The following is an 18,199-nucleotide window of genomic DNA, read 5'->3' on the forward strand; positions in this document are numbered from 1 at the left end:
AATGAAGTAACTACGGTAATAACCCTGATTTCTGGTACAAAAATTAAGGAAACGTAGAAAATGAGAGCTGTTACTCTGGAAGGCAGCGTACACAGTGATTGACGCTGAATTCACGTTCTGGGTTCAAATCCTACCTCTACCTATCTTCCCAGCTATGTGACCTTGGGCAGGTAATTAACCTTTCGGAGAGGCAGAGATGCCTGTACCTATGTCTCAGGGATGCTGTGAGAGTTGAAAACATTAAGTTATACAGAAGGCTTGGCTCAGTACCCAGTACATCCTATGTGCTGGGTAAGGGCTGGGAATTAATATTTATAGCAGCCTTCATTCAGCTCAAGGTTTGGAAGGTGGAATGGTGCCATGGAGAAGACATCAGGCAGGGAGGAGAGGGAGAGGTGGGTCCAAACCCCTTCCCCAAGGTGGGTTACTGTTTCCCGATTTGTAAAACAAGGGAGTTTGAGCAAGTCATCTCCCATGAGCCTCAGCTCTCATACTTTATGGCATTTTTCTTTGTGTGTGTGTGTGGAAAAGCCAGAAGGACACAATGAAACTATGAGGAGAGAGAAAAGAGCTGTGGGCATCACTGAAGACCTTAACCCAATGGCGGGGGCTGCATAATTCATGGCCAACAAGTCTGGAACCAGTCGATTCTGATGGGCAAATACTCGAGTGTTGACATAAAATGGAGCCCGCATGAAGATTTTAGGTCCCTGCTAAGGATTCTGAGCCCCTTTCCAGATCAGAGACTGAATGATGGTCTGAAAGAAAAGCTTCACAACTCGTTTCCTCTTTTCCCATTCAATTGGAGTTTAGCAACAGTTTCAAAGGGCAACAGGAGGGTCATAAGAAGAATGCCCAAACTGTGTCCCCAAGGTATCCCATCTCCAGGACCTGGGGCTCTGCTAAATTCCAACAGTGATGTCAGAGGAAAGGTGAATCTGGAGACAGAATCTGCCGTTCAAGTTATTCTACCATGGTTTTTTCTCTGCTGCTGCTAGAATCAAGCAAAAAATTATATATGATGCAGCTCAATATTACATATTTAGTCATTTAAAATATCATAGATCAAAATTCCATGGAGATCTGCAGAGACAATTATGCCCTGAGGGATACCGTGAGCAATTCCAAGAACGATGGAGGGTCAAGGCAGAAAGTTTTTCTCTGGTCTTCATCCAGAGCAGCTTTCCTAGAGATGAGATGCCCAACAGAGGGTTGGGAGAAAATGTTTCAGAGTGAGAAGAGTAGCCTTCCATTGGCCAAACACACGGTCACCCTGTGGGTGAGCCAGCTGGCCACAGGGAGATGAGAACCTGAGAGCAGAACGGAGCAAAGGTCAGGAGTCAATCTTCTCTTGTCCCTGATGCTACCTGCTTTATCTTGAATGACTCGACCTTTCTGGGGCCATCTTCTCTTTCTCTCCTACCTGCCCCAGGGGCTGTGATGAACAAGTGGAGCAGCTGATATGGAAGGTTCTGGCAGTGGTGATGGCCTCTGTAAATGTCCCATGCCGTTGGTGTACAGAGCTAACAGTGAGGACAGTCACTGAACCCCACCGCTGCCCATCCAAGTCCTGGAAACGTCCCTGATTCCCTGGCTTGAAAAGACCTCCATTCTCCAAACCTCACAGACCTCTCTCCTTACTATGGGTGTTTATGTACGTATCTCACCCACAAAGTATGTATCTCCTACAAAGCGCTGTGCTTCTGGGAAGCAGCATCTGTCTTTCATGTTCCTGAAACAAAGCCTAACACTAGCTACAGAAGAAGTGTCCTGTTCCTGTGTGGATGAGCCAGGGGGTGAAGATGGGCAGAAGTAGATCAATGAATAAAAAGATGGACAGAGGGATCAAGGTCTAAAGGGGGGAAAAGCACAGAGGAAGCAAAGAAAAAAGAAAAAGGAAGAAGAACAAATGGAAGGGGCAAGATGGATGGACCAACGCTGGTGTATGGATATGGGGAAGGGGATGGAAGAGGTGGACAGGCTGAGTGGATGAGTAGCTGGTGGGACAGGGAGACTGAAGGAAGGAAGGAGGGAGGGAGGGAACTCGGATGGGAGGTGGATGAGTGATACAGATCCAGACAAAGGCATACGAGAGGACAAACGGAGGGTGGGGGGAAGGATGGAGCCGACACGAAAGCCTGCACAGCTCTAGGTCTGAGCAACATTTACATGCCAACTGGTACCTCAAATCTCTTGATCTGCACTTTTTGGAACTCTGTCTTGTTCTCCAGGTCACAGATGACTGCCTCCTGCCTGCTGACGATGGCCCGGTCCACAGTGGACTGCTCCAGGTACTCAATGCGCATCTGGGCCACCTGCAGCTGGGGACGCACCCAAGACAACCACTGACCACGTGGCGGCCTGGGTCCTGGGTCAGGGGCCCCGGCCAGCCCCAGCCCTAGGCCCATCCGCACCGCTCCTTCTCAGCTCAGGTGCGCACGCGGGAACTGCCAGATCCAGGCTGAGGACCCGCCCCGGACCCCACCCCTTCCTGTGCCTTCAGCTTTCACTCAGGCCTTCAGCCAGTGCCTCTCTTACCTCCTGCTCTTGCCCTGGGGTCTGAGGGCAGCAAAGCTTTCACATCAAGGACACTACTGAGAGTAGGTTTGGGAGCCAAGCACCTCTCCTGGAGTTCCAAACCTGGCTCCCCACTGTCTAGCTGGATGAGTCTGGGAAGGTCAGTGTGCTTCCTTGAGCCTTGTTTACTCAGTCTCATGTGTGAAGACGGAAGAAGATTAATGTCTGGTACATAATAAGCACCAGCAAATGGCCACTCCTGCTATTATTTTGTTCTGTTTGTGGTCATTCTGTGCCCACAGGTACTGCTGGAGACCAGGTCACTCTGATAGCTGCTCTAAGTGGGCACATGCGTGGGTTCTAGGAGAGCTTTTAGAATTTCATGGATGGTAACAACTCACTAGGTAATGGGGAATTTAGGAAACTTAGGAGAAATCATGACTTCAATGGAAGTTTCACAGAGGATGGTGATCCTGTCTTGCACTGACCAGCCCTGTTCCTTGGAGCCCCTTCTCAGGGGGAGAAATCCTGCTCTGAATGTCTGATGGGCCTCACTGTGTGGGGCATCTATGGGTGTGAACAAGCATGGGCAGTAGTGTGTGTGTGTCTGTGGGTGTGAACAAGCATGGGCAGTAGTGTGTCTGTGTGTGTGTGTCTGTGGGTGTGAACAAGCATGGGCAGTAGTGTGTGTGTGTGTCTATGGATGTGAAAAGCATGGGCAGCAGTGTGTGTGTGTCTGTGGGTGTGAACAAGCATGAGCAATGGTGTGTGTGTGTGTGTCTGTGGATGTGAACAAGCATGGGCAGTGGTGTGTGTGTATCTATGGATGTGAAAAGCATGGGCAGCAGTGTGTGTGTGTGGGTGTGAACAAGCATGAGCAATGGTGTGTGTGTGTGTCTATGGATGTGAACAAGCATGGGCAGTGGTGTGTGTGTGTGGGTGTGAACAAGCATGAGCAATGGTGTGTGTGTGTGTCTATGGATGTGAACAAGCATGGGCAGTGGTGTGTGTGTATCTATGGATGTGAAAAGCATGGGCAGCAGTGTGTGTGTGTGGGTGTGAACAAGCATGAGCAATGGTGTGTGTGTGTGTCTATGGATGTGAACAAGCATGGGCAGTAGTATGTGTGTCTGTGTGTGTCTGTGGGTGTGAACAAGCATGGGCAGTAGTATGTCTGTGTGTCTATGGGTGTGAACAAGCATGGGCAGCAGTGTGTGTGTGTCTGTGGGTGTGAACAAGCATGAGCAATGGTGTGTGTGTGTGTCTATGGATGTGAACAAGCATGGGCAGTAGTATGTGTGTCTGTGTGTGTCTGTGGGTGTGAACAAGCATGGGCAGTAGTATGTCTGTGTGTCTATGGGTGTGAACAAGCATGGGCAGCAGTGTGTGTGTGTCTGTGGGTGTGAACAAGCATGAGCAATGGTGTGTCTGTGTGTGTCTATGGATGTGAAAAGCATGGGCAGTAGTGTGTGTGTGTGTATGGGTGTGAACAAGCATGGGCAGTGGTGTGTGTGTGTGTGTGTCTGCTGGGGTTGTCCTCAATTCATCTGCCATGTGACTGAAGTTGAGTGAACAACTGAGTGAATGAATAACAGTTTCCGTGGTCCTCCCCCACAACATGGCAGCTGGGAGCACATACTTGTTCTTGAAGCTTGTTCTTCTCCTTCTTGGCTTCCTCCAGCTGCAGCTGCAGTTCCTGGATCTGCCCAATGTCAGCAGCAGACTGGCGAGATGAAAAGTGTCACCTTGAGACCACAGGCTCTGCTGGAAGTCCCTTGTTCCCCCACCCACAGATGGTGCACATCACAGAGTGTCTATGACAACAGCTAGTTCTAAAGGGCCTCTCACATCCCCCAGTATCTCAGTGAGAGCGGTTCACTCCCATGCCATAGCCCATAGCTTCGGTCAACTGTCCAGCACCTTATCATATGCCCTTGAGAGCCCAGATGGAATGAGATGGCTGCGGCACTAGGGCCAGAATTTGGTGGGAAGAGTACTATTTGAGGTCAGGTTCACTTTCATGCATTGGGGAAGGAAATGGCAACCCACTCCAGTGTTCTTGCCTGGAGAATCCCAGGGACGGCAGAGCCTGGTGGGCTGCCGTCTATGGGGTCGCACAGAGTCTATGGGGACGGCAGAGCCTGGTGGGCAGAGTCTATGGGGTCGCACAGAGTCAGACACAACTGAAGCAACTTAGCAGCAGCAGCAGCAACTGGGGTTCCAGACGTGGATTCCAGTCATAGCAAGCAGCAGAACCTCTCTGCACTTCAGTGTCCCCATCTGTAAAACTGGCTGGTGGTCTCTGCTGAGACCCTCTACCCAGGGTCTGTCTGAAGACTAAATGAGGCAATGGGGAGTACAGGGCCTTAAGAAAGAGTTGAGCCAAATGGCTGAATGTGACTATCTCCAGAGAGGATCCCAGAGGGGAGGAGGGCTCCTTGCTTTCTATTTTCCACAGGCATTTATTCTTTTACAGTATTTATAATGGGCGTACTAATTTACTGCTTTTGTAACTAAACAAATAAATGTCCACCTTGAACAAAAGTAAGTGTGAATCATGATTCCTGTTTACTTTTGTGGTTTATCCTCCAAGGTCCTGAGACCAGAGAGTGGCCCGACTGAGTCCGCGCCCACCCGCCCAAGGCCGCCAACCTTCTTCTGCCCGAGGCCGCTACCTGCGCAATGAGGTCCTTGTGCTTCTGCATGAGGTCGTTCAGATCGTCCTGGTCCTCATCGATGCGCTTCAGGAGGTCTGCCCGCTCAAACTGCAGCCGGTACAGCTGCTCGTCCACCTGCCGGAGCAGGACGAGCACAGGTGAGGTGGGAGGGGGCGGGAGAGGGTCTGCGGGGTTGGGGGGGGGTGATGAACAGCAGGGAGGCTTGCCCATGGGTGTGTCAGGTGAGTGAACATCTACCTGAAAGGGAGGCCACAGCTGTGTCAACGCCCCCTGTGGGTATGTCGTGCGTGTGTGCACTCTAGGCAGGCATGCGGCTGGCTGGATTAATGCAGCACGTGTGTGTGAATAGCTATGTAAGCCCACCCAGAAATCTATTCATATATAGCTTAAGCGTGCATGGTGCATACGCGTGAGTAACCTCAATAATTACGGCTAAACTTAGATGTATATTTTACCTACAAGGGCCTTTATTTGGAGGTGCGTCTGTGACTTTGTATGCAAGTGTGCACATCCATCCCTGTACACGTGTGTGTGTCAGTGTTTGTGGGCAGGTTTCCCTTGATCTAGCACCAACCAAACCGGGGACAAAAGGGCCAGAGAGAAGCTTTTGCTGATAAACCTCTAGCTCCACCTAAACCTTATGAGCAAGCTGACCCTGTGCACCCAGAGACGGCACACAGTGAGCACGCCCCGTCTTCACCAGCATGATAGACCTGTGGTGTATGTTCATTCGTCCCTGTTCAGCGCTGAGCTCCCAGACGGCTGAGGCCCTTTCAGGAGTGAGGCCAAACAGGCTGCGCCTGGAAGACTGGACCTGAAGAAGTAGCCCGGCCACAGTGGCCACGTGCCCTCCTGGGGTGGTAGCGCACCGTGGGTCTGCCACAGGTGCACGGTGCGGGCTCGCAACAGAGAGCTGTGCTCCCACTTCCGGTCCCGGTGCTGCGCGAACGACAGGCTCGGACTGGAAGCGTCCCCCGGGGCTGAGCACCCTGGGTCCCCAGAGGGCGCCTTGCCTCCCTTCACACGGCTGACCCTCAGACGCGCCCCGACGCCTCGCTCACGCTCAGCTCGGGGCAGGCTGCCTGTGCTCGCAGAGCGGCGGCGAGCACTCAGTGGGTCTGCGAGGGCCGCACCGACCTCCGGTATGTAAAGGCGTGCCCCGGCCCCTCCCGCGGCGCCGCGGCGGCCCTGCCCCCGGAGGCACAGGTACCAGGCTCTTGCTGCGGGTCATGCTCTCCAGCTCGCTGTGCATGTTCTCCAGGTCCGCCGTCAGCGCCTTCTGCGTCTTCAAGGCGTCTTCACACTTGGCTTCACTCTGCTCCAGCTGGACCCGGCAGGAGCGGGAGAGGGGAGGGGAGAGGTCTCAGGACTTGGCCCCCTTGACCGGCCCTCCCCGCCGGCCTGGCCCCGCCCCTCGCAGGAGGGCGAGTGCAGGCGACCCTCCCATCTTCACAGCTCTTCATCAACCCACAGATGGGGCAGCAGAGCTGTCTGCAGCAGAGGCGGCCAGGTTCCAAGCCCACTCAACACTGAACAAGCCCTGCCCCACAACGCAAGACCAGGTCACCCCCGATTTAGCACCAGGGGTGAGCCCCCACACATTCAGCGGGTATTTGCTGCCACCCACTCGGCACTTGGCACATTCAGAACACTCATGGTGGCCCCTGCCCTCCCACGGGGGAGACAGGGACAGGTAATGACAGCCCCTCTGAGGGTACAAGGAAGAGGAGGGCATGAGGACCCTGGAACACAGGATGGGCCGGGAAGGCTTCCTAGAGGAGGTGCTCATAGTTCATTCAGTGGGGACTTGCCAAGTAGGGGTTTTTAATCAGAATTGTGAACCCACTTTTAAATGGTATGCAAAACAGTCTGTGTGTGAGCACCTCCTGGTACATGACTTCACTAGATTCCTGAAGGTTAAGAGCCACTGACTTAAAGTTTCTCTTTCTCGACCTTTCTTTTCTCTTCCTTCTGTCCACTTGCACACAGCAGGCCCCCTATCCTAGCACAGTGGAGCCATGGGGGTGGGTACAAGGACCTGTGTGGCCCCAGAGGACAAACATTTCCCACTGGAGAAACCACATTTGTGCACAAACCCTAAGTCTGTTCTGCAATTGAGCATCCACCAGGTTTCTGAACCCTAGAAATCTGGAATCTCTGAGCAGAAAACTGCCTTATAAATCATGGAAGGCAAGCACTTAAGGTTCAGAGAGGGCTGGCGCCTTGTTTGAAGTCACACAGCTGCAAGGCGCAAAGACACCACTTGAATCGTCCAGACCAGCTTGCTTTCTCAACTGCCAGGCCACGGTCCCTCCAAAATAGTAAATGACTTTAAGGTTGGTGCCAACAGATAGGGGGAGAAAAAAGCAAGCTAGACTCCTACTGAAATGTCATGCACACAATCGGATCCCTGAGGCCACCCAGCAAAGGGGCCCCATTGATCATTGTAAGGAAAATGGGGGAGCCAGGGCAGAGGACACCCCCAGGACAGCTGACCAAGGGGGTCTCTGTGGGGAAAGGCTGCCTGGGACCACTTTCATCTTCCTCAGCACATCCAGGAGCTCGGCCCGACACTAGAGCCGGGGAGCAGGCAGGCCGCCTTTGTTCCAGTATCACCTGTCAGTCCTCTGGGCAGACCTGGGAGGTGTGTGCTGCTAATACCCCCAGCACACAGGCGGGGAAACCAAGGCCCCAGCCTCCTCCCGCAGCTTCCTGGCACGGTGCCTCTAATCCCAGCCCCATGCCCTGCCAGCAGCCACAGTTCCCCAAAGCTCCATCCTCAAGGCTGTAAGGAAAGCGTGTTTCTGCAGCAGGGCCCCGTGCTGGGCTGGGTGGGGAGGGCTCGGTGGCCCATTTCGCTCAGCGACTGGGAGGGACTGAGACACACTGAGAAAAATGATGTGGAGCAGGGGAGGTAATTGGCAATGTTAGAGCATAATCGACAGAGGAAACGAGAAGTCAGGCGTGGGCTCATCTTCCCCGCAGGTGACTCTGGGGCCTCTGGGAAGGCAGGGTAGGGGCCAGGGGTGGGGGGAGTGAAGGGCTCCTCCTCAGGCTGGCAGGGCAAAGCCAGTCCTCAATTCAGGCACAAGTCAGAGGCCTCATTAAGGAGAGGCACTTAATGCAACTAACACCTAAAAGATGCAAAGGAGATAGCCAGGTGGAGCTTTCGGTGAGAAGGTTCCCTGAATGGAGGCAACAGGAAGTGCAAAGGTCCTGAGGCAGAAACAGCAAGTAGCTTGGTGCTGCAGAACAGAAAGACAGCCAGTATGGCTGGTCATACCAACAAAGGTCCATCTAGTCAAAGCTATGGTTTTTCCAGTAGTCAGGTATGGATGTGAGAGTTGGACTATATAAAGAAAGCTGAGCGCCAAAGAATTGATGCTTTTGAACTGTGGTGTTGGAGAAGACCCTTGAGAGTCCCTTGGACTGCAAGGAGATCCAACCAGTCCATCCTGAAGGAAATCAATCCTAAATATTCATTGGAAGGAAGAACTGATGCTAAAGCTGGAACTCCAATACTTTGGCCACCTGATGTGAAGAACCGACTCACTGGAAAAGACCCTGATGCTGGGAAAGATTGAAGGCGGGAGGGGATGACAGAGGATGAGATGGTTGGATGGCATCATCAACATGATGGACATGAATTTGAGTAAACAGGAGTTGGTGATGGACAAGGAAGCCTGGCGTGCTGCAGTCCATGGGGTTGCAAAGTCAGACATGACTAAGCAACTGAACTGAACTGAACTGATGGCTGGTCAGCCTCACAGGGAGGGCCAGGAGGTGGCTATGCTGAGGAAGTAGGTGGGAGTCACAGCAGTGAGCCAGGGTGCCAAGCTCAGGTTTGCTTCAGTCTGCAGGAAAACCACACTCTAAGGAGGAGGGCAGCGTGATCTCCCTATGGCTGCCATGGGAGGATGCACTTTTGTGAACAAGATTAGCAACAGGGCAGCCAGAGAGGATGCTGCTGTGGTCCTTCAGGAAGGGGGGTGGTGGTGGAGTGCTTCAATCAGAGAGGAAGTGGGGAGAAATGGAAAGGTCTACACAGGGCAGTGTGCAAGGAACAAAAGAAACGGGTAGGCAGGAGCAGATGGGCCAGCATGGGAGATGATGTCAGATAACTAGCAGTGGAAGGAGGCGTCCCGCGGGGCCCTGCCAGGCCGAGTCGCTCGGCCCAGGGCCAGGAGGCAAGGGAGAGTCATCGTAAGTAGAGCCCACAGACGACGCAGTTCCCATCTGCTGAGTCCCGCCTTTGGCTGAAGGAGGGTTTCATCAACATGATGCTGCTGATCCTCAGAGCCCCCACAGAAGAAAGGCTGTATTTTCTGTCCCCTGGTGGCTCAGTGATAAAGAATCCTCCTGCCAATGCAGGAGACACAGTTTCGATCCCTGGGTAGGGAAGATCTCCTGGGGAAGGAAATGGCAACCCACTCCAGTGTTCTTGCCTGGGAGATCCCATGGACAGAGGAGCCTGGCAGGCTACAGTCCATGAGGTCACAAAGAGTCAGACAAAAGTCATCCACTGAGCATGCACGCATATCTGACATGCTCCTTCCTTTCCCCAGGCTCCCTGGAGCAAGCAGGGCCAAGAGACAGCTCATCCCCAGGCAGAGAGGAGCAGAGATGGCACGCAGGCAGCACATGGGGCTGCAGGCATTGGTCTCAGCTCCCAGTGGGCTGGAGAGAGGATTATCTTGGTCCTGATGGTTCAGGCATCAGTGGCCACACCTGCTACTGTTGCTTGGGGACCATGTCCAGTGCATGGCCTCTATCTGCCTGGCTTCTCAACAGCCCCACGAGGGCCCTAGGAGAAAAGGTGCTGCTGTGAGGACCATCTGACCTTGGAGGAAACAGGTTCATGGAGGCGAAGTGACTTGCTCCCAGGCACACGGCCAGCAGCAGGGAAACCTGGTTGGTCCAACCCCAGAGCCCAAGGCCTTAACCACTGTACTCTGCCGCCCCTCATGGAGAGCCACACTCTGGAAGGAGCAGGATGGATTAAAATAGAGAGAGAACCCCAGCTGCAGAGAATACAGCCCAGGCTTGCTGTGACCACGGAGGCCACTCGGCCGTGTCACCGTGACCTGAGCCAGGCAGGGCTGCAGAATGACAGGGAGACAAATCAGGGAGAACTGACAGAACTTGGATTCTGAATCCACTGAGGAAACACATCAAGACCAGAGCCTTCCTGGGAGGAGAGCGTTCACACCAAAGGGAAGCGGCAGGAAACCAGGCCATGCTGGCACCTCTAAGCGCCAGGTGCACCGTGTGTGGGGTCAGACCTGGAGCATCCGCCTTTCGAGCCAGTCACTGAACTCACTGTGCCTCAGTTTCCTCATCTATAGGATGGGGTTGGTCACATCCCAGGACCCCTGCAGAATAAATCAGTGAAAACCCAAGCACGCTTAGCACAGTGCCTGGCGCTGAGACAATGCCAAAACAGGAATGGCGGAGATTGCTGTTGTCTCTTTCATCACTGGGCTTCCCTGATAGCTCAGTTGGTAAAAAATCTGCCTGCAATGCGGGAGACCCTGGTTCAATTCCTGGGTAAGGAAGATTCGCTGGAGAAGGGATAGGCTACCCACGCCAGTATTCTTGGGCTTCCCTGGTGGCTCAGCCGGTAAAGAATCTGCCTACAATGTGGGAGACCAGGGTTCAATCCCTGGTTGAGAAGATCCCCTGGAGAAGTATGGAAAGGCTACTCACTCCAGTATTCTGGCCTGGAGAATCCCATGGACTGTATAGTCCATGGGGTCGCAAAGAGTTGGACACAACTGAGCAAGTTTCACTTTCATCACTTACTAGCCTGAGAAGTGAGGACTTTCCAACCCCATTTTAGAGGTGAAGAGAGTGCCAGAGGCCAAGCTGTCGGTCATGGGGCCAGGGTGAGGCAGGGCCCGGACCACAATCCCAGGGAAGGGTTTTAAGCTTCCAGGCAGACTGGGATGGCTGGAGGGAGGGTGCTGGCCCTAGAGGCAAGCAAGTCAAGCAGGCCCAGGTTTCATCAGGTCTGGCTGGGCAACACCAGAAATCCCCCAGCTCACAGACTCCCCCGGGCAGGCTCGGGGATGCTGCTGACGAGGTGTGTTAATGCCGAGCTTTAAAAATTTCAATTTATTACACTTTAGGGAGCAGGAAGAAATACAGGGCCATCTTGGGCTGATTTTCCATTATGGATGACGTGGCGGAAGAATAACTCACTGCACGTTATTTCCATATTGAGGCTGCGTGACTGACGTTTTTATGAAGTCGGGAGGAAGTTGCGGCAGGGCTGAGATCAGCTCCCTCCTGCTCATGCCCCGGGCCGCCGCTGCTCTGAAGGTGTCTTCCCCGGAGGAGGTCCGGGTGGAGCGGTCAGAGGGCAGCGGCTCCCCCAGAAGGTTCCCGGAGTCCCACCGCCAGCCCCACACCCGCGTCCCGGGGGCAGCTGCCAGCACATCCCTGTCAGCTCCAAGTCACCACCCGTCCCCATGGACGAGCCCTCCCGGGTTCCAGGCGGGACCCGGCCTCACATGGTGGGGAGGCCAGGGGGAGAAAAGGCCTCCAGGATTTCCACCCCCTCTAGACCCAGGGTGGGGGTGGGACCCACAGCAGGCTCTCAGCGAAACAACCTATTGATTGATCTTCAAATTGATCTTCCAAAACAACCAATTGATCTTCCTACAAGTTCACATTTTCTCTCCTTTCAAATCTTGTTTCTTGCAACATCAATACAATAATGTGCAAAGTACATGGGTACAAAGCACCAAAATGCCTGTAATGGCCAGAAGCTCCTCTCTCCCTCGCATAGTCCAGTCACCCCGTCATCCCCTCGCTGGATCAGCCACCCGTCCCCAGCGCCTGCACAAGGGCGGGGCGTCAGTTCCTCCCCTGCCACTGAGCCAGGGGCCCTGGACCAGTGGACACCGTGCGCAGGAATGCAGGCCTCGGCCCTGGCCTGGGTGGGCGCGGTGAGGTGCTGACTCCTGGACAGGGTGGGAGGACACTGGAGGCCCGGGAGGCCTGAGCTCTTGGGGGCGAGAGGGGACGAGTGGCAGGCAGGGTGGGAGCGCCACAGCGGCCCGCGGGGCTGCTGAGCATGTGGGGGAGGTGTCTGAGCCCCTGCTCCGTGCCAGGCGTGGCCCCACGTGCAGTCCCTCCGCCCTGAGGACAACACGCTCGGCTCAGGTCAGCCGCCATTCTCACTGCTGCTCCTCGGGAAAGTGACAGTAGGGGGTGAGGCGACTTAGCTTGGGTCTTCCTGGCACTAGGTGGCAGCCTGGACACCAGGCTCCCGGGGGCTCAGACGCCTCCCCCACGTGCTCGGCAGCCCCCAGGCGCCCGCAGCACTTCTATACTGGATGCAGCTCATCTCCTGTCACGCCCAAGCCACTGGTTAACTGCACTCCTCTGTAACAGCGGTCCCCACCACACAGGCTCCGGAACAGGAATCTGGCGATGTGACTGCACACGCCTACTCTCTTTTCTTTGGAAAACAGCATCCCCATCTTCTCTGCAAAGAATGTCCATCCCTCAGATGTCTGCAATGGGGCTGACACCCCTCCCTCGAGCACAGAGGAGATGCTCATGACTCAGGAGATGCTCATGACTCAGTTAGAGCACCGCCTTCGGTTGGCCTCAGGGTTGGTCGTGGGACAATAGCAAGACTGACACCGGGATTCTGGCTGTGACTACGGACACGAGATTGGCTTTTTCTAATACTGGATGTGAGCCTGGAGTGTCCGTCCTGCCGCCCAAAAGGAAGAGAGTGCCTAAGGATACGAGGTGACGTCAAGGTGCTGAGGCACGAGATGCGTTCTTGATGTCATGATTCGAGCACCTAGATCTAGCCAAGCCTGAAGGCAGTTGTAGCCTCAGAACCTTTCAGATATTTTAGCCAGTCACGTCCCTTTTTCTGCTTAATGAACTGTGAGCTGTGCTGTTGTTCCCTGGAACCCAGATAGAGGGTGAGTGACGGAGTCGGAAGAGCTGATACATACAGAGAGTCAGCCACAGAGTAAACATCTGGAACCGGGGTGAGAGTGTTTGCTGCTGCACCCAAAGTTAGATCAAGTAGCTCCCTCCAAAACCCTGTGACAGTGTAACAGCCCCGTATTTACTATTCTGTGACCACATCCCTCCTTGTAGGGGGATAAACACTGACATTCCCCTTCCCTATTGTTCAGTGGGGAGATGAAGACAGGATGAGATTTCTTCGACACTGACCACATCAGGCACCGTGCGGGCCTTGAGGTTTATCACGACTGTAGCCCACCACAGCCATGCAGGGGAGGAATCAGCCTGGGCAGGAGAGTGACTTGCCCAAGGTCAGAGTCAAGTCCATGAGACTCTTAACCCAAGCTGAAGGAAAAAGAAACCCACGCTGTTTGTGGGCCACCACCAGCCCCCTCTGCACACAGCCTTTCTCTGCTGCTGAGTCTGTCTCGGGCATCCTCTCGCCAACACACACCCCTCTCATCCAGTGGGAGGGAGGGCGATTGAGATTCCCAGCACACAGACATCAGCTACAAACCGATGAATAGCATTGCTTTCCTGTGCGACGCCATCTGCCCGCTCTAAATACCCGAGGTAAAATGTTTGCTCTGGACTTATTAAGCTACGAGACAAGTTGGCTCGACACACAGAATGAGCTGGGGAAAGAGGAAAAATTCTGATATTTCAGCAGAGTGGTCAGAACCTGGATTTCGGTCTGGGTCTGACTGAACAACTCAGAGGATTTAAAAATACCGCAGAGCAAATGCCATGGGAAGTGTTCTAAGAAATGGTGGCTTTGGTGGGCTAATCTCAACACACCCCGGTCCGTGACGTCCCAGCAGCATGCCCAGAAGAGTTACCCTTTAGTAGGAAGCTTTTCCCTGGAGGCAGTCACCAACATTTCAAACTACAGACAGCCCCGATAGAGAACAAATTTATTAAATGCAAACATACTAGAAATATCAGATCAGGTCCACCGATGGTCTGTCCAGCTCAGAAGCTGGATGACAGCAGCCTTGAGGGAAATTTCCTAAGACCGTATGGTGGTTCCTCTCTGTGTCCTTGATCTCCAATCACTTGGGCATATTCTAAACGTTCTATGACTTTCCTTACATTGTGCTAGAGGACCATCATTTATGGACGCACTGAAATGCTCCCTGAGGATTTACTGTTTCCACCATCCTCATCTCAGAGTAGTAACAATCATCATGACAAGTAGTGCAGTGATAGCATCTGCTCTCTGTGAATGCTGACCATGTGTCTGTTAATTTGCAACACATACTGACTCTTGTCTTCATTTTACCGATGAGGAGACTGAGGTTCAGATAGCCTCTGATATTCTAGTTAACTTGTCAAGGTCACACAGCTATTAAATGATGACTGGAGCCAAGAAGTGAACCGAGGTCGCTTTTAAATGCACAGCTTTTCCTTGTAAGACCTGTGGCATGTGCTTACCACCTGCTGAGTAAATCAGGTCTCCTTTTACTTGTTTTAAGTCTGTTTCTTTGAGAGTTTAGGAGTCCTTTCTAATTTTGTATTACAGGACCAAAGGATGGCGCAGGTCCTACATGACTGAACAGACTTCAAGAATTTCCTTCCTGACTTCCCTCTGGGATGATGGATTTGTAACACATTCCAAAGAGAGAGAGAGAAAAAAAATACAAACTTGAAAAAGCAGGATAAAATACTCAGAAAAGGTCCTCCCTGCCCCCATCCATTCATGCCCCCCTTTTTGTGATATTCCAGCTCCCCAGTGCTCCCCTAAATAGCACAGCATCTGAGCATCTCCCTGTCTGTCTTCCCACTGGACAGGGGCTCCGAAGGGTCACTGGGCCTTGCTCACCTCTGGGGCCCCAGGCAGTAGGGACTCCACACCCATGCGCCGAGGGAGCGAGGCTTCGAGCCCAGCTCTGCACATCGCTGAATCAGCCCCCATCAGCGGGGCTGCCGTCTGCCCCCTGAGCTGCCCACTGCCCCATGTGGCTCACAGGAGCCCCGGACGCCCCCTCCCGAGGCCACCCACTGCCCGGCCATTCACAATGGCTCTATGTCTAGATAACTTACATGCCCATCAACAGCAAAGGGGCTAAATCGTGAGGCAGCTAGAAACCAGAGCAGCGCCATCAGCAAGTCTCTTCTGCATCAGTGGACCAAGGACAGTAGACAGGCTCGAGCGGGTGCGGAATGGGAACAGGTGGAGGGTGGGAATGCAGGTCAGGAGCCACAGGAGCAGATGACGAACCGAGAAATGACTCTTAAATCAGCATCTGGCTCTTCGGCCTCTCCCTTAAACCTGTGGGAACCTTCTGAGAACAAAAGGTCTTAGGGGGAGCCCAGAGGGCCCTTTTATCTTCCCTAGAATTACTTAGGACTTGAAGCTCTGGCTCCAGGGTGACCAGCTCATCCCTGTCTGCCTGGAACTTTTTTGGTTTTAAGATCAGAAGTCTCATGTCCCAGGAACACCCTCAGACCCACACAAATCCAAGCGGCTCAGATGAAAAACACACGGCTTCCAATTCTAGGTCACCCAGGTGGAGGAAGCTTCTACCACACAATTGGCCTGAACTCTCCCAAAATTCTAGCGTCATAAAATACAAAGACAGAGGTTCTATGGACAGTGTCACAAGACTGAACGCAACTGTGACGCATTCTAGGCTGGGTCCTGAACAGGGAGAAAAATGGCTACAAAGAATGTGAGCCAAACAATAGGCAAAATCAGAATCCGCAGATAGTATAAGGGGTCAGCAAAGTTTTCCTTCAAGTGCAAGCTGGAAAGCATTTTAGGCTCTGTAGGTCTAGAGGCAAAATGGAAGGATAAATGCAGGTACTTATCTAACTTTAAATGTGGCGGTTTAAAAACAAAACCTCTCTCAGCTCTCAGGCTGTAATAAAAAAACAAAGCAAAACAAAACAAAAACGAAAAATCAGGCAGCGTGGGCTGGATTTGGCCTGTGAGCCTTAGTTCTCTGACCCTGGGGTTAGAATGCCCATGCTAAAATTTCCAATTTTGCTAAAGTTAAAGGGATCTCATGTCTGTAACTTGTTTTCAAATAATTTAGAGGATGTAATTTAGTGAGAAAATGATACAGCGAATGTGGCAAAAAGTTAAAAATTGAGGAATCTAGGTGAAGGATTTAAAGGAATCCTTTGAACTACCCTTATAATTTTTTGGTACATTTGAGATTCTTTCAAGATACATTATTTAAAGTACATCCTAGGGACCTTGCTGGTGGGCCAGTGGTTAAGACTGCAGGCTTCCAAGGCGGGGGACCCAGGTTTGATCTCTGGTCGGGGAGCCGAGAGCCCATGTGCTGTGCGGCATGGCCAGCACACAAATGACACATAAAGAAAGAAATAAAGTCTATCCCAGTTGCCCCCCAGACTCTGCGACTTCGGGTGGGATTCTCATACGCTGAGCTTGCTCCTACAGAGACGGGACTGCTGAATGCTGCCTGCCTCCTGTGGGAACCCCGCCACGCTGTGATGCCTTGCTCCTGCGCAGAGCTCCGCGCCGGAGGACAGGCCCCTCCACTCGACGGACTCTACACTGAGGTGGGCTGGGGGCACAGAGTTGGGTCATGACCTCTAAGCGCTTGGCCCCAGGACTGGCCGAGTGTAAAGCATGGATGTTTGCCATCGGTGTCATTGTTCCCATGGTAATGATGGCCCCAGGGGGTGGCCAGGCTCTCTGAGGGGCTGGCCCTCCACAGCTGAGCGGTTCATCTATGCTTTGAGGGATGAGCATAGATGACATTCCCCGTCTGCCGTCAAACCAGCCTCTTCCCACTTCATCACAGCCTTGGAAGTGTCAATATTTGTGGGGTGAACAGGTCGCTGATAACCATGTTTTTAACCAATTACAATTTGGTCTTTATCTCTCTCTGACAGGAGGTTATGTTAATATTAGAATCAATTCACTCCAACATAATCTTTAAGAAAAGTCTCTTCAAATAAAACATCCAGACCATCTGTTCCATGGTTCCGGGCTGGAGAGATGTGGTCCCAAAGTGTTCGCTCACACCAAAGACTCCACTGGGATGATCCTCCGAGAGTCTGTTAGTTATTTCCAGTGTCCTGTGGAAGCGCAGGTGATGCCTGGTGACCACCATCCTGGTTAAGGGCACAGCGGATCCTCAGTCTTCTGTGCTCTGGTGGGGGCCACTGGGAGTCCACTGTGTGGAAGACGCAGTGGGCCCAGGGGGCCCACCCAAGGGCTTAGTTGTATGTGGGATCCCCGTGGGATGTGAGATCTTCCCGGGCCAGGGATCAAACCCATGCCCCCTGCATTGGCAGGTGGATTCTTTACCACGGGACCACCAGGGAAGTCCTGGACTGTGCATCTTTAAAGGTCAAATTGAGGGAGGTGGATTGTATTCCGAGGGTGATGGGGAGCCACGGACAGATCCCGAATGCAAAGAACCAGGTGGTATTTGTATTTTAAAAAATCTCTCCCCAAAGATCAGGTGGCAGAAAGATTGCTTGCGCAAGACAGGAGGCCTGCAGACTTGAGAGAATGCCGAATGAGACACGCAGGTGGTGTGGGATGAGAAGGGGGCAGGCGGGCAGGGGCTGGGTGCCAGAGCTCTTCAGGGGGTCCAATGGATGAGACGTGGCGACAGCTTTGTCCTCAGCAGGAAGGGGGAAGACAGCCCCCAGCAGGAATTAAGTAAACAACTGAAGAGCTCGGTGCAAACTCTTTTCCGTTTAACCAAAAAAAAAAAGCAAATGACATATTTCCTTTTGGGAGGAGGCAAAGGTCAAAGGCATGACTTAAAAAAAAAAAAGGCAGCCACTGCCCGGAGCAGACAGCGTCCTCCACTTCCTCCTCGGAGCCAGGTGCCGGCATCTGCTGCTCACAGATGTTATTTATGCACAGCGATTATCTCAATTATATATCTTGGTGGCTGGGATTGCTTCTGTCTCCAGATTAGTTTGTTTCCAGTGGAAACATTCCCTGGGAATTAATTAGTAATTGCTCCTAAAGAACATGTGTCATTAGACCCGCCCCACTCATTGCCTTGTCTACCTGT

General features: G+C 52.9%; 1 protein-coding gene across 6 annotated transcripts in view; it reads right to left on the reverse strand.

Annotated features, from left to right (window-relative positions):
- MYO18B (myosin XVIIIB) overlaps positions 1 to 18,199 on the reverse strand; it is a 221,852-nt gene that overhangs the window by 60,516 nt on the left and 143,137 nt on the right. For all 6 annotated transcript variants that reach the window (XM_043901502.1, XM_043901506.1, XM_043901501.1 and 3 more), the window contains exons 35-38: positions 6,406 to 6,519; positions 5,193 to 5,309; positions 4,157 to 4,240; positions 2,184 to 2,321 (exon numbers count right to left, since the gene is read on the reverse strand). In XM_043901502.1, coding sequence (XP_043757437.1) covers positions 2,184 to 2,321; positions 4,157 to 4,240; positions 5,193 to 5,309; positions 6,406 to 6,519 — 453 coding nt within the window. The remainder of the gene's footprint in view (positions 1 to 2,183; positions 2,322 to 4,156; positions 4,241 to 5,192; positions 5,310 to 6,405; positions 6,520 to 18,199) is intronic.

The sequence above is a fragment of the Cervus elaphus genome, chromosome 5 (genome assembly GCF_910594005.1).
Source record: "Cervus elaphus chromosome 5, mCerEla1.1, whole genome shotgun sequence".
NCBI classification, from domain to species: Eukaryota; Metazoa; Chordata; class Mammalia; order Artiodactyla; family Cervidae; genus Cervus; species Cervus elaphus.